This window comes from Accipiter gentilis, chromosome 8, assembly GCF_929443795.1.
Source record: "Accipiter gentilis chromosome 8, bAccGen1.1, whole genome shotgun sequence".
Classification (NCBI taxonomy): Eukaryota; Metazoa; Chordata; class Aves; order Accipitriformes; family Accipitridae; genus Astur; species Astur gentilis.
In genome coordinates this window covers 12,726,046-12,742,197 of record NC_064887.1, presented here as the reverse complement: position 1 = coordinate 12,742,197, position 16,152 = coordinate 12,726,046, and the positions used below count along the sequence as shown (strand labels likewise).

The window sequence follows — 16,152 nt, the reverse complement described above, 5'->3', positions numbered from 1 at the left end:
AAGGAAATCTGGGTGTTTAGGGCCTCCTGCACAGTGACTCATTTCTGGTTTTACCCTTTGAAGGGCAAAGCCCTGTTCCTCACCCCAAATACCCAGCCAGCAGCCAAGCACTGACCCCTTCTCCTCTTCTGCCCGCAGGTAAAGTGTGACCAGTACTGGCCGAGCCGGGGTACGGAAACCTATGGGATGATCCAGGTGACCCTGCTGGACACAGTCGAGCTGGCAACCTACACCGTCCGCACCTTTGCACTCTACAAGGTATGGCGCTGGCTGGGCTGTTCCTGCTCCAGGTAATGCAGAGCCACTCCCCAGTGCTGCAGGGTGCTGCACAGCCCACAGGCAGAGGCCACCAGCTGTGCCTGGCTTGGCCAAGCATGTGGCTAGTCCACATGTGGGCCATTTCTCATAGCTGGGCTGCAGTAGGAGACTGGCTACAGGTTGTGCATCTGGCTACCACTGGATTTTGGCCAGGATACCTGATGCTTTCCTCTACACATTCAGACCCTGTGGTGGACCCCAGAGCAGGGGTGATGCTTGCCTCTGGAGAGCATACATGTAACAGCTGTCCTCCCGTTAGAGGGACAACATAGGAAGCAGTGAATTTTTAGCACTCCTGTCACTAATGATGCAAATGGAGGGGGCGTGCTGATGTGTATGAGTGCCCTTCTCTCCTGCCTGCTGCATACCTCATTAGTATTTGGAAATCCCTGGGGGCTGTGCTAGCAGCAGCGTGTCACGGCAAAGCAAACAGGCTTTGCAGCGGGCTGCCTCTGTGCGTGACTGAGTCTGGATCATGCTGGCAGAGAGAGCACAGCAGTGTGCAATGGGGACACACTCACGCCCCAGGAAGGCATCTCACCCCCAGTGGTCACCCAGCCAGTCCTACTGCATTGCTGCATAGATCACTCAGCCACAAGACAGGAGACAGGAGCAGGGCAGTCTCTGCAGACACAGCCTGATCAGCCATTCCAGAGAGACCGATGGTGCAGAGGAGCAGGAAGGGAACTGGCTGCTGTGGCCCTTCCATGCTCAGTGCCCGTTTCCCCCTGAATGTGCAGTGAATACCTGGGTAGTGACCCCATGCTGTGCAGAAAGGAGTCTTTCACCTTCCCTTCAGTCTTCTCTGCTCCCGCAGAGCTGCTTTGCTCTCCATATCACCTGGCTTTCCACAGAGCATCTGTGTACGGAAGCCTTGTAAGAAGCCTACATTTTGCCTCCAAATTTTCAGTGGCAAAAGCCCAATGCATACATGATCACACACAGAATTACATGCCTGTTGTTACCCTGCCAGCTGGGTAGCTTGTCACCCCATCAGTGGGTTCCAGTCCTAGGATGAGACTATTCTCATGCAAAACAACTCTTCTATGTCTTCAACAGAATGGCTCCAGTGAGAAGCGAGAGCTTCGACAGTTCCAGTTCATGGCTTGGCCTGATCACGGGGTACCAGAATACCCCACTCCGATCCTAGCTTTCCTGCGACGGGTCAAGGCCTGTAACCCACCAGATGCTGGGCCCATGGTTGTCCATTGCAGGTAGGACTGTGTGCTTGTGAAGCTGCAACTGGGCACGTGCCTTCTGGCTGCAGGAGCTTTAACCTCTCCAGCTAGAAGTAGAGTCTCCTGTTTCTGCAGGGAAGGTTTCACGGCAGCATGAAACCTTCCCTTGGGCTGGGAACAGGACAGCAACCAGCGGCAGTGATGCAGTGGCGATGTTTGTATTGCTACTGCTCTGTCAGATTAAACAGCACTGCTGTATGGAGAGCCTCAGAAAACACTTTTTCCTGCAAAACTGCAACTACCACTTAAAAACAAAGTGATCTGTGCCCAGCATAAGTAAGTGGTACCTTTCAGAGGCACATCATTGACAGACACGTATGCAGTGACCTCTACAAACATTCGTACGTAGTATTTATAGTAGAACTCTTTTGCAGAGTAGAAAGACAGCTCTTTAAGCAAAGTATTAGTCTACTAAGGCTCAGCATTTTATACAGGCAAGATTTATCTACACAGGCCGAGTGGGGACTATTACTGAACAAACCACTCGATCATTGCTGTTCCAGCATACGCCTTACCAGCAGTGTTTAATGCTCTTCTTTCATGCTCTGTTTCAGATGGGAGTGGGGTATAATTAACACACAAACAAGCTGTATTAAAGCCCAGTTAAGGATCTGACTTGCACCATAAATGAGGAAATGTCTAGCTCTCTTTCTCTGCCTGTGTTTACATGTCACAACAGCATGTCTGTTGTTTTCAGTGGGCTCTCAGGGTAAGTGGTTTGGGGATTGCTACCGCCCTTCCAACAGATGTGGAGAGGCATCCAGTGCTTGAGCAAAGGTTTCAACATAGACACGTGTGACCTCACCTTTCTGCTTTCCCCTCTTGGGCTGGCTGTCCTTGTTTTATGGGTTAGGAAACAGTGACCCAGATTAGGGGACAAGCAGGCTTGAAATTGTGGGCTTCACTGGTGCTGGGGCCCAGCCTGGACTTCAGGTCTTCTGACTTCATGCACACATATGCTGTCACTCTCCTGCCTGTTAAACACATTTCTCCTTTGCTTGTGGAGGTGCTGCCAGCCACTGCTGGGACCAGCAGAGTGACACCATGTCCTTTCTGCTCCATCAGTGAAAGGGGGACAGCAGAACGGCTGAGTAGTGTCCCACATTCTCCAGTGCCTCTCTCCCTCACTCCTCCTGTCATTTGTCGTTTGGGGCTCAGCTTATTAGCCCTCAGTGTGGGGAACCGCCCTTACTCCCCTTTTGTGTGCTCTAGGTCTGGGTGCTCTCTTAAGCAAGAGCAGAGCTTGCATGGCATCCGTAGGAGATAGTGTCATCTCAGGCCACATGCTTTGTTCCCGCAGTGCCGGTGTGGGCCGAACTGGTTGCTTCATTGTCATTGATGCCATGCTGGAGCGGATGAAGCATGAGAAGACCGTGGACATCTACGGCCACGTGACGTGCATGCGCTCTCAGCGCAACTACATGGTGCAGACAGAGGACCAGTACATCTTCATCCACGAGGCCTTGCTGGAGGCAGCCACGTGTGGCAATACCGAGGTACCTGCACGCAACCTCTTTGCTCACATCCAGAAGCTGACCCAGGTGCCACCAGGCGAGAGCGTTACTGCAATGGAGCTGGAATTCAAGGTTGGTGGCAAAGCCCAAGCACCGTCCTTCCCCAGCACCCTGTTTCTGCCCGCACAGCCCCAGCAGGCTGCTCGTCCAGGGTTTGGGAGAGGAGGGCCGTGGATCATTACAGACAGTTATTCTTTTGTGTATTTCTAAACCAGGTAGGCAGTGATTTAAAATATATCTGCATTGTAAAGCTTGTGTCGGCCATGGTCCCCCCTGGATTGGCAGCTTCTGGGGAGGATATAAAAGGCAGATGGATGCGCAGTTCTCAGCAGCACGTTCTGCTCTAGGTTCACTGTGCAGCGGGAGCTGCATCTGAAATCAGATGCAGATCGTGTTAGTGATAATTGATGTTACTGTGAACAACTTGTCTGGAAACGGCTCCAATTTAAATATGTGAGACGTTTATAGTCTCATCTCTTCAATGCTGAGCTCCGTTATCTTTTAACCACCTCGACACCAAGCCTCAGTGTCTAGAATTGGTGGAGGCAGTGTTTTAAGGCACACTGTTTTTAAGAAGCCAAGCCTACATTTTACTATCTGTATGTGTGAATGCCAACTGCAGATATTTATTACAGCCTTGGAGATGGAAGTGAGCTCTGGTAAGCGCCCATATTCTCGGATGAGGTGCATTAGTCCAGTGAACTCATGCAGGGGAATATAGCTCATGCAGGGAGGCAGCAGACCTTGCAGGCTGTGAAATGAACTGCAGCAATACAGCTTCACCCTGGGGATTCCCTCCAAGCGACAAAGGAGCATGAGAGGCAAAATATTGACTTTCTGTGTAAACTGGGAATAGCTGAGCAGCTCTGTCCTGTGGTTACCAGAGCTGCTGGTGTCCTGGGCTTGGGACAGTAGAACATGCTGCGTTAGTATATCATGGTGACACCTGCCCTGAGAAACCCCTCAAGAGAGCCACAGAATTAGACCCAACTCTAGCAACTCTGTTGTAACAAAGACAGAAATGTGATGTTTCTCCAAGGGTCTCTAGAACAGTAATAAAATTTGTCCCTCTCGGTGCCCTGGCAGTGTCCACTGCATGGGAAACCATGGGGAGCAGGATATGGGAGGGCCTCACGAGGCTGCATCACTCCCCAAAGAGCAACCCTGTCCTTCTGCAGGGAGCCTCTGCCAAGGACCAGCGGCCACACACGGAGAGAAGGGTGGCTCTGAAGGTGCTGGAGAGAGTCTGTTGGGGAAGGGGAAAAAAAAAAAAAGGAATAAAAGAGAAAGCTGGGGGGGGGGCGGGGGGAGAGGAACTTCTGTTTGAATGCCTCTGCTAGCAGAGCGAAGTAACACATTTACCATGACTCCAGTTTACGGGGCTCAAAGAGAACCATAAAATGTCTTACAGTAACCCAGAATAGATCTTCTTTACCTAAAACTGTCACAATTCTCACATTTTTCTTGGGTTTCTTCTGGGGTGAGAAGTAAATAGCAAGACATTGTTGGAAGATGGAAAGCTTTCCTTCTGTGATGCCACCAAGCGTGTGTCCCTGGTTCAGTGAGGTACAAAGCTTCATGTCCTGGCCCTTTGTGGGTCAGAGAGCTGCTGTGGGTCTCCACTATGTGTGGCTTGGGGGCTGCACCAGTGAGTCAGTGCAGGCTCTCCTCCCCCTGCTGTCACCTACAGCTGTGCACCGAAAGCCAGCAGCAAGGCTGAGCCGTACCTAGGTGTGCAATGCCACGGCAGAGGGGCCAACGCAGTACTGAAAACCAGACTGATTACTGGGAAATAGAGCAGCTGGGTGCGGGCTCCTCCTAACGTGGTGGCAGAGCCCTTCATTTCGTCTGGAAAGGCCTGGTCCCCAGCGGCTGTCCCTCAGTCAGAGGAGGGAGCGTGGTTGCATGCCCACAGGGACTCCTGCCTGCCCTGCTGTCCAGGTCCTGATTTTGCCCCCAGACTGCTCCATCCCCAGCAGGGGTCTGACATGTCTCCTCCTCTTTCAGCTGCTGGCCAACTCTAAAGCACATACCTCACGTTTCATCAGTGCCAACCTCCCGTGCAACAAATTCAAGAACCGCCTCGTGAACATCATGCCATACGAGCTGACGAGAGTCTGCCTGCAGCCCATCCGGGGTGTTGAGGGCTCTGATTACATCAATGCCAGCTTCATAGATGGGTACAGGTAAGTAAGGGTCACTTTAGGTGCCTGGGCCAGCCTGTCCTGCCTGCTTGGAAACCTGGGCACAGCTGCCTTCTTCTCTTTCCCAAGGACTGGTGCTGGCTGCCTAGAGGTGGGCTGGGGATCACTTTGTTGCATTTTATCTATTTCCATCTTCTCAGACGCTCCAGCACGTATACTTACAGTATGTGAAGACTGCTAGCGAGTGAGCGTTGCCATGCTGGCTTGTATTGCTGTAGACGTGCCCATGTGGCTGGGGTGGGAGGTTGTGCTGCCTCCTGTGGAGGTTTATAGGATCTTCTGGTAGGCATCCCTTGGCATGTGTTTTATATCTGCAGCATCTAACGCAAACCTGCCCCCCCTCACTAGCTGTAGCAACCAGAGGTAGAAGTATGCTTGCAATGCATGTCTGAGCCAGGCAGCAGCCCAAGGCTCATTGTCCCTTACGTTGATTTTGGGGGGAGTCTGTGGATCCTCAGGTAAGGCTGGTGCTGAACACTGAAGAGCCCATCACTGGGTTCTGCTCCCCACGATACCTTTTAGAAAGCACAAATTGAAATCTAGTGGGGCAATAATACTTAGGGCTTCTGTATCTAACTGCTGGCATCGCATTCTCAGATGCAAAGTGCCGGGAGAGGAGAATGCAGGGAAACAGCCCAGTGGCCACCTCTCCTTCCCAGCCAATCCCTAGACAATAATCCAGACCAAATCCCAACGACACACATACAAGTCTCATTCTTGTCGTCTCTCTGTGCACCATTGCAGTAGGGTCACCCAGCGCAGGACTGGGGAATACAACGATGGATGTAGCACGGTCCCCCTCCAGCTTGGCTCTGCCCAAACACTTCTTATGGGCTAGTGACCTCCCAGGAGCAACAGGCACTGCCAAAGGGAACAGATGTTTGGTGCAGCCAGGCCAGCAGCTCTCTGCCTCCATCCCTGCTCCAGCAGCTGAGCCCAGGAAGGGTTCCTGGGGGAAGGGTTACACGGAGGCAAGAGTAGGCAAGGAGCAGAAGGGGACCAACCCTGGGAGCATCCCAACACAGCAAAACCGCAGTGAGCCAGGCTCCCCCAGGGTGGGACAAAGTAATAGTGAAGGATGAGGGGGCTGGAGAAAAGCTGTCATGGAGCAGCCTCCACTCCCTCCTGCCTGTATGGCTCCGAGCCGTCCAGCACTGCGTCATTAATGTGGCCACCTGCCTGTGCGCCTACCCCAGTAGCCCCGTGTCTGTGTCTGACAGGCGGGCTGCAGCCACTGTGTCCTGGCTCCAGAACTGGTTAAGAGCGGTGCTGGTTTTGCCCCTTGGTGATGCTACGGAGGGAGGGCTGCCAGCAGGCAGGTGGTACCATCTCACGTGCTACCTACCCCATCCCCAAAGAGCACTGTTATCTCTTCCCGTCCTTCCCTTTGAACCGAGCAATCTTCTCGGTATTATCTGAAGAGATCAGTTGGCCCGAGGTCCTGCAGACATCACTGATGCGGCATCTTTATTAGCTCTTTTGTTTCGTTCTGCACCCCCACTCCCTGCTTTTTATGATGTCTTATAAATCCACCTTGAAGCAGCCCCTGTCTTCATCCTGCACATTACAGCTGTCCTGCAGCATGTTCATTAATTTTTAGCACCAGCGGAGAGATGAAATGCTGGGTGGGAGGATGCGGCCCCTCGTCCCACGGGCTCCAGCGCCCCACCGTGGTGAAGCGAGACTGTGTCTCCGCCACCCGTGCGGCACCAGACCCGTCTCTCACAGGCGGCGTGGCGTGGCGTGGCGTGGTGTGCCAGGCTGGGCGCCTGGCAAGCCAAAGAACCAGCACGCCGGAGCTGGCTCTTGTCGGAGTCCAGGGCTCTCGGTGCAGCAGCGCTGGGGACAGGCAGCGGCAAGAGGCTGGGCTGGGGACAGTGTCACCCCAGCAAGGACTAGTAGCCTTTCTGGATCCTGCACCTGGTGGTGCTCACTGCATCTGTGGGGAGCACTTAGAAGATGTGCTGGGCGGGCTCATCCCTCCCCCAGAGTCCATGGCTAGTCCTAGAGACCTGTTTTCTGCAGCTGCGTTGTCAGCCGTGCTCCATGCTGCACAGGGCCCCTGCCTCCAGCTCTCCCAGCCCACCAGCCCCCAGGAGCAGCTGCTGCCCATCTCCCAGGAGCTGGTCTGAGCATCGCTGTGTTTGTCACAGGCAGCAGAAGGCCTACATCGCCACGCAGGGACCACTGGCCGAGACCACGGAGGATTTCTGGCGGATGCTCTGGGAGCACAACTCCACCATCGTGGTGATGTTGACAAAGCTGCGTGAGATGGGCCGGGTACGAATCCTGCCGGGGCGAGAAAGGGGCTGTGTGTCTGCTGTCTGTGGGCATGACCTCTCAGCTCACCCTAGTCTGTCCCCAGCACCAGCCACTCTGGGCCAGCCTCCCACTGGCATGTCCTGTGGCTGACCCTGTGGCCCCACAGCCACATATGGTCCCAGGGAGCGGGAGGGAGGAGCAGCAGCTTCTCGGTGTTAACATCTTACCATGTTCCTCATCCACAGGAGAAGTGCCACCAGTACTGGCCTGCAGAGCGCTCTGCCCGGTACCAGTACTTCGTGGTGGACCCCATGGCAGAGTACAACATGCCACAGTACATCCTCCGGGAGTTCAAGGTGACGGATGCCAGGGTGAGTGCAGCTGCCGGCTCCCCAGCTCAGCCTGCCTCCTATGCCTCTGTCGTGCCCAGGCCAGTGAAGGGAGCATGCAGCAGCTCCTGGAGGAACTGGAAAGCAAGGTGCTCCCTTGCGCTGCAGGCAGAAGGGGCTGCTGCCCCCCACCTGCTGCTCCTCTCGCTAGAAGTTCCCTCCTTGCCAGCTGTGGCAGCCCCGGTGAGCAGCTCAGGGATCCGTATCAGCATCAGACCCTGCCTTGCCTGTGCTGCATACTTGGGCAAGCATTTAACACAGGCTCCCCTGCACCTGGAGTCTCCGTGTGCACCATCTGACTGGGCGCAGGACCCAGTGTGACAGTAAACGTGATGCTGGAGTGGAGCTGGGTCCCAAACAGGACCAGGGCACTGACCTGACAGACCCTGCAGGGGCCCAAAGCCCTGCTCAGCTCAGCTGCCCTGGGGTGAACATGGGAGAGCACAGGCAGGCCCCGAACACTCAGCGGAAGATGTGCCTGGCCTCATCCGTGGCCTGTGCACCCTCTTGCCTGGCTTGCGCCGGGCGGTCTGAGAGCAGGTCAGCAGCACCAGTGCTGAGGGGAGCGAGATCAGCCCCTCACCCACAGTTCACATCTAACACTGCTGTCTCCACAGGACGGCCAGTCACGGACCATCCGCCAGTTCCAGTTCACAGACTGGCCTGAGCAGGGCGTGCCAAAGACAGGAGAGGGCTTCATCGACTTCATCGGGCAGGTGCACAAGACCAAGGAGCAGTTCGGGCAGGATGGGCCCATCACAGTGCACTGCAGGTGAGTGAGGACAGATCAGCACCCACCTCTGCCTTCATCAGCCCTCGGAGATGTCCGCTACCTCACTTACCCTGGCAGCTGCCAGCTCCCCAGCACTTGGTGCCCCTCCTGCATACCACTGGCAAGAGGCAGGTAGGGTACAACAAGGCGGTAATATCCATGGGTGCCATCAGCAGCCTTTCTGCTAGGTGACTAGATTAAGCCAGTGCCCTGGTGGTACTGATTTGCAGCTTCTTGGAAGAGCCCTTGGGCGGGGCAGGGTGTCACGGCAGCTTGGCCCAGAGGCAAGGCAGAACTGGTGGGCCCCATGGGGCTGAGAGGGCACCTCTGGCTGGCAATGCCCCTGTGGCCTCTCCTGGCTCCATTGAGCGTGTCCCCATGCTCCATGAGCTTGCACTGCTCCTAGGAGCTCTGCAGAGCCTCGCTGGGGCTGGTGGGTCTCTAACTACACCTCTTGCTCCCTCTGCGCAGCGCTGGGGTCGGGCGCACAGGTGTGTTCATCACGCTCAGCATCGTGCTGGAGAGGATGCGCTACGAGGGGGTGGTGGACATGTTTCAGACGGTGAAGACCTTGCGGACGCAGCGGCCAGCCATGGTGCAGACAGAGGTGAGTATCCCCTCGTCCCCGGGGCGGTGGGAGATCTGTGGGAGAAGGGAGGGGAGCCGATGTCTCTGGACGTTGAACCCTGCTGCCCGATGTCCTTGCGTCCCCACTTCTCACGTTTCCCGCCTTGCTGCCTTGCAGGACCAGTACCAGCTGTGCTACAGAGCGGCACTGGAGTATCTCGGCAGCTTCGACCACTATGCAACGTAACTAGTGCTTTCCTCCAGTCGCGGTGGGGATGTCTAGGAGTGGAGACGGGTCCCTCTGAGCCAGAGCCGCCCATTCCTCGGTCCTTCTGTACAGATGGAGGTGCTGCCCAGGCAGGAGACCTCCACGCCAACCAGTTCTGACCACGGCATTTAGGAACTTCGCCCCAGCGCCAAACGAGGGAATCCGACTCCAAAAGCATTTCCAGTCTCTGGCTGAATTTCTGCTCATGTGCATCTCTCGCCCTCTCTCACGCGACTGCATTTCACAGCGAGGCTTTAGGTGGGTGGAATGGGATCTTTTTTTTTAAACATGTAAAATAGTTACTAGTGGTTTTTATAATCTCCTCTCTTTTATTTTTTATTTTTTGCAAGTCTTAATGTTTTGCCCTTGCAGAACTGGACCCGCCAAACCTTTGGGAGTTGGGTTGTTTTGTTTTTTTAATTTCCTTTTGCTTTTACATTTTTTACTGCCCTGTGTTTATTTCAGCCCAGTCACTGCTGGTTCTGCCCATTTTAGTGCAGCTTCCTTGGTAATTTGCAGCAGCTGGCTTGTGGTTCCTGCCCGGCTCCATTCCCTGTAGGCTGCTTTTTAATCCTCTGTAGAATATGAAATTTCATGGAACTGGACCTAAGCTACCAATTATTTTTTTAGCCTTCCGTCCCACCCCCTTTCTCCCCCCCCAATTATTTCCTGAGTAGGTTTGGGTTTGGGAGGGCATTTGGGGTCGCCAGAGAAGCGGTCCCCTTTGTCAGCTGGAAACTATTCAGTCCTATTACGATGCGTGTTAAACCAATCCAGTGACCGTGTGTATTGGCAGATCCCGGTATGACGTGAGTTGTCGTTGCCTTGTTTGTGAGAGACCCGAAATGCCGGGCTCCGGGCTTTGGAGCCTCTTTTTGTGTGTCTCGCTAGGAAGGGGGCAGGAGAAGCGAGTGGGTCCCATGCTTCCCCGAGGAGGGGATGGCAAGAGCGAGACACGGCCCTTTTTGTTAATCCCGCGGTTCTGTGCGTGCAAGCGCCATTCTGTCACCTCTCACCAGTGAAGTGCATCAGAGCATTTACAAAGGCAAGGAGCACAAGCCCAGCCATCCCCAGAGCGGAGCCGGGCTGGCTCTCTTTGGAAAGCAGGGTACTGCAGGGAAGGGGAGGGGAGTACACATGGCTTCAGAGGTTGGGTGTATCTATAATTTCTGCTATCCTGCAAATGTTAAAAGTCACTAGAATATTGTACTTTCCGCTACTTCAGGACGTTCTAATGAACCAATGTGGCAAGACTACTGGACTTAATTTAATGGTACTATATATTAATACTCCTTATTATATCACGCTTGCACTAAAGACAGGGAGTGAGCAGCCCTCTTTCGAGTGCATTGAGTTATGAATAAAGGTGGTGGAAGGGTATCTAATTGTATTATCACATGTATTCCGAATGTTAAGAATCCAAGCTACGTTGAAATCAGCAATCCAGGGTTGGTAATGTTGGAGGACACATTCATTTTTACCTTGTGGATGCATAGTGCTGTAGGGGTCACTGTTGTATACAGTCTGTTTTCTATTTGTTAATAAAAAAAAAAATCTACAGCATCATTGCATAATTCTTGATGTTAATAAATTTGAATAATCGGGTTTCATACAAGCTGGCTTTGCTGTCTGTTTCTTCAGCAATAAGCAGAGGCCATAGAGTCCCTTGGAGATGGGCGTGCTCCCCAGCCTGTGGCCAGACAAGTCCTTTCCCATGGGCCCATCCCAGCCATGAGCGCCCCACGCTTCCCACAGGGACCCTGTGCCAGCAGGGAGCTCAGACACCTGTGACAACCCCCTTTGCGCATGCACGTGCTCACCTCCTGCCCACCTGCAGCCATACTGGGGTAGACCAAGAGTCCGAGAGTCCTCGGCACCTCCAGAAACGCTCCTGCCAAGTCTGTCTTTGCAGCCATGGCCCTCTCCGGGTCCCCTCCACTTCCCAAAGGACGGATCATTCCCAGCAGGAAGAAGCCAGTAGCCGCTTTCTGCCCAGGCCATGCTCTGCACAAGCGGTCGCTGTGGTGGCTGGGGCCTGAGACCTGCCCTCCCCACCAGCTCTAGTGCCAGTGATTAAATCCTCAGAGGACCCCAGGATGCAGTCCTGGGGTGATGCTGAGCTTTGCTGGAAGCACGTTTACCTGCACCCCCTTCCCTGCCAGCGTACTGGCTGGAGGACCAGGCTGGGCTTTGTTTGTGGGTTTGCAGGAAAGAGAGGGGTCGGTGGCGGTGGATTTGGTGGCAGTATCTGTCCTGGATGAGGCTGAGATGTTGCCAGCCTCCTGGGACACTGCAGTAAAGCTGTTCTGCAGCACTGAGCACAGTTGTGTATGCAAAGTTACTGCTCAGCAGTAAAACCATCGCCTGGCACCTAAGCGCAGAGCAGCACCTGAGTATGTTCAGGTGTGAAACCCCCGCCAAGGCATGCGGCTGTGCCCGCTCTGCGTGGGCCGGCCAGCCCCAGCCCTGCCTACGTGTGAACTGCAAACCCCCGGGTCGGTGCTGGCTCCTAGAGAGAGCAGCACCTGCAAACAGCACAAGCGTGAAAGGGAAAGGCCAGTGTAAGGGGCAGAACTACACGGGCCAGAGCCCCATGGCCTGTCCATCCTTCCTGAGGAAGCCAAATCTGCCCTGACTAGCGTGTGCTCCCACCACGGGTGGGAGCGTGTGGCAGACAGCTTGATGAGCTTTTCCCCAATGTGACTATGCGCACCTTCTTACCGGCTCCTCGCTGACTTTGCTGGAGCTCAGCCACACATGGCGTTTCCTGCCAGGCCAGACCGGCACCTGAGCAGGTGCCAGCTGCAAAATGGTGTTTCCCCCTCACCCGGCTGGTTCCTACCCCAGTGCTTCACCCCTGGGGTGACCTGAGGCTGGTGGAGCCTTTCTCTGGCTCTGCTGTTGGGCAGCCCTACTCGATGCAAATCCAAGGCTGAAGCGAGCTCCTGCCTTTGCGAGGCAGCACCAGGCACAGACGCGTGCACGTGCCAGCACCGCTGGCATCGGGACGCTTCGCATTGCTGCCAGGGCCCAGGATGGCAAGGCCATGTGGCCAAGCAAGCACCTGCTCGTACACAGGTGCGTTTGGGGAGGAAGGACGCCATGCTAACCATTGCACGTTAGGAAGTCGGCCATCTGGGAAGCGGGCAGCGAGCACCTGCCTGCGCTGCAGCAAGAATGCTTTGGCTGTGCCGCTAAACTGCAGCTGGTGATGAAGCTGCACCACATGGATGTGCCGCTCACTGAGCACTCACCAGGCACTGCCACGCGCACAGCACAAACCCCTGGTCTGCGTGTGGCTTCAGATGCAGTGATCTGCTCTCACCGAAAACAGCAGTTGCCAGAATACTTGTACATAAGCACAAGCACGTAGTGCATGTACCTTCTTTCCCCTTGTCCGAGAACACTTGGGGCTTCCCTCCCCATTTGATGTCGTGTTCTTAGGCCAAACCCTTTACAACCGACCCAGGGAAAACGCAAGGGAACAAACACTCCCCGCTGACTGCCTCTGTGGGCTCCACTTCTCTGCCTGCCACATGTAAGGCACAGAGGAACCCTTTCGGGTGCTCAGTGAGCTTACCTACAAACTGGGTAGACAGGAGGAGGGAGAGAGAGAGAGAACAACCGGCTCAGCACGGACCACGCCGGGAGTAACATGGCCAAGCCCTGGCCTCTGCAGCAAGGTTATTGCTGGATGGACACTCTGCAGCTACTTATCTTGTGGAGGTGAAGCCATGTGGCTGAAGCCCCGTGCTGGCCTCACAGGGCCAAGAAAGGCTCAGTGTGCAGAGGGCCAGGAGGCCCCCAGAGCGTGAGGACGTGCCGCCTTGGCAAGGGGACGGGCCCCAAGGGGACAGCCAGGTCAGAGAGCAGCAAAGGCATCTGCTGCCTGTGGGGACAGTCCCACTCCCCCAGCCTCCTCACACAGCCAACACAGCTTCAAAGGGGATGGAGGCATATCAGTTTAAAAGTGGTTATTCTTTTATTTCCCTTTATAGCTGCATATCTCACAACATAAAAGTGGAAAACCAAAAAAAAAAAAGACTAACCACATACAGTGGGCAGACAGGGATGCTAACCCAGTCTGCCTTTGGAGCCAGCGCCGTGGCTTATGCTGTGGTCCAGCCAGAGCCATGCTGCCTCTTCCCATGCCCCAGCTGCAGTGCTCAGCTTTCCCTGGCCAGAAAGGATTAATCCTAGCTGGCAGTTTTTTTGCCCCATCTTCTTTGCTATCAGGTTGAGACTTCTCCCTCCCTCTGGTATCAGCCTGGCCTCATGGTGTCACGCTGTGTTCCAGATCTGATGGGAATGGTCCTGAGACCACTGCCCAAAAGGCAGTGTTTGGCCTGTTTCCTCTGGAGCTTCTCTGACAGACCAACCATTTTCACACTAAGCAATCAAGCTGGGTAGTTACTGCTGGCTTTTCTTTTTTTTTTCTTCCCTCTAGTGAAAATTTTCCATTCCTTAATTGTACCAGGTAGCCCTAATGCAGCTTCAGGTAAGCAGCTTTGTAAAGGGCACCGTTTGGCAGGTGGGACAGCAGCTAAATGGCAGCTAGTCAAAGGTGAATTCCTGGGCGCTGAGGTGCTCTTCTGCCTTTTTATTTTCATTTTTTTAAATTCATTCCATTGATACCTGTAGCAGGAGAGCTGCGTAGGCCCTGCCTAGGCTTGGCTTGCCTCCTAGTGATGGTAAATCATAGGATCATAGAATGGTTTGGGTTGGAAGGGACCTTTAAAGATCATCTAGTCCAAATAACATCCTGCCCAAGCACTTGCCCTTTGGGATTCCATTACTTTAAATTTTGTTTTTCAAGGGCAAAATAGTTGTTAAATAAGGAAAAGAACCAGCTGCACCACTGAACAAATCTGAGCTTACTCTGCACAGTAGCTTGGCAACTCCTTCCCCCACAGTCCTGGCATTTCTTGTTCTCAGCAATGTTGCCATTTTCATTTGCGAAGTTTCCCAGTTAAAAGTCAATTTTTTTTTTCTTTTTTGCCTGTTCTGACCTGGTTTATTTCCAAGAGCACGAGAAATTCTGATCCTTCCAATTAAAAGCTCATTGTTGCCCTTTTGCCAGTTTTAATAAGTAATCTCAGTCCACAGTAGCAATTATGTCATCAAACATTCCTGCCTACACATTTCTGCTCATGGCAACATTTTACCACTTGTCATCATAAAAAGACTGGCTCATGTCTCCTGATAGGAGAAAGCTGGTCTTTCTTGACTAACGGATAGCAAGTGCAGCTGCCAGGCCACCAGAAAGGCCAGGAATGCAGAGTTTGTCTCAAAACCGTTACCTGACAGTTGTCTGTGTTGGTACCTCCATCTGTAGGAGGCCAAGTGTTGTGCCTGCTGTGATTTTAATCCACTTTTTGGGGTTCTGGTCCGTATAAATGGCAATTTGGAGTCTGAGCAGGTCAGAGAGGCAGCAAACCACAGAAAAATGAGCGGTGTTTTGGTAAGACCTTCAGGGCTGCTGTGTGCCCACAGCATGACACCGAAGGAAATGCCTATCAAGAGAAAACATACAGTGAAATTAAGGTTCAGTTTAGGCACGAGGGATGGAGCGTTGTCTCTGAGGATGGCTACGAGCTCTTTTGGCTGGGTTGTGCTTACCTCCAAGGTTGCCTCTTAGCACTTAGACATTCAAAAAGCATTTAGCACAACACGATCCAGTCCCAGCCAAGGGGAGGTCGGTATCCCTAGACAGGCTGTGTCAAGCATTCAGCCTTGTCCACACTTGAAAGCATTTGCTGCTAAAGCTATACTGTCAACTCCCAGTCCTCAGCACGACGGCGCTGGATTATCGACGTCCGCTGGCCACGGGGGCACTTTTCCACATCTCTAGCTGACCGGCCTGCGCTGCCAACGCTCCCTTGCGCCGGCCGGGCCTGGCGCCGCTCCAGCCCCAGGTTGCCTTTGCTGCCAGACGTTTGCAAAGTATCCAACTCTACTTTGGCTCTGCTTACACACAGGAATTGCAGGAGTATAATTAGCTCGATTAATACCTCCAATTGGCACATGCCTCCCGTGTGTCACCCTTCAGCGCCCCAAACCCACTAGCTCACCAGAGCACCCGTTCACACCCGATTAATGCCCAGCGCTGCCCACCCCGCGCTAACCGCGCCTGCACGGCCGGGCTGCGCCGGCTCCGGGTGCCCCGCGGGCGGCGTGAAGGCCCCCGGGGCTCCCAGTGCCGCCGTTCCCGGGCCCAGCCGCCTTCGCCGGCCGCTCAGGGCGGGCCCCGGGACGCTGCACCGGGACGGAGCGCTGCAGCCTGCCGTATCTGACAGCAAACGGCTGCTGGGCGGGCGGGCGGGCCAGGCTCCCGTCCCCGCTCGGCCGGTCCATCCCGGCCTCTCCGGCGACGGCTGGACCGGGAGCCCCGCGGAGCCCGGGCCCGCCCCGGCCCGCTGTGAGGCCGTGCGGCCGCGCCGACCTCGGGCCTGGGCTCTGCCCCCGCCGCCGGCGGGTGTCCCTGGGGAGCCGGAGCCGGCGGGTGGGTGCGTGGGCCCGCCCGCCCGCCGTGATTGCCGCGGGGGCCCCCGCGGGAGCCTCGGGCAGGCCTGGGCCACCCTAGCAACCGCCCCCTAGCGACTGCCTGCCCGCCGGCCCGG

At 54.8% G+C, this 16,152-nt stretch overlaps 1 protein-coding gene across 14 annotated transcripts in view; it reads left to right on the top strand.

Annotated features, from left to right (window-relative positions):
* Window positions 1-11,147, top strand: part of PTPRF (protein tyrosine phosphatase receptor type F) — a 393,280-nt gene extending 382,133 nt beyond the window's left edge. For all 14 annotated transcript variants that reach the window (XM_049807801.1, XM_049807797.1, XM_049807800.1 and 11 more), the window contains 9 exons: window positions 139-258; window positions 1,378-1,532; window positions 2,857-3,142; window positions 5,078-5,256; window positions 7,428-7,554; window positions 7,782-7,907; window positions 8,543-8,697; window positions 9,169-9,304; window positions 9,443-11,147. In XM_049807801.1, the coding sequence (XP_049663758.1) occupies window positions 139-258; window positions 1,378-1,532; window positions 2,857-3,142; window positions 5,078-5,256; window positions 7,428-7,554; window positions 7,782-7,907; window positions 8,543-8,697; window positions 9,169-9,304; window positions 9,443-9,511 (1,353 nt within the window). In that variant the 3' untranslated portion in view covers window positions 9,512-11,147. The remainder of the gene's footprint in view (window positions 1-138; window positions 259-1,377; window positions 1,533-2,856; window positions 3,143-5,077; window positions 5,257-7,427; window positions 7,555-7,781; window positions 7,908-8,542; window positions 8,698-9,168; window positions 9,305-9,442) is intronic.
* Window positions 11,148-16,152: the final 5,005 nt, after the last annotated feature.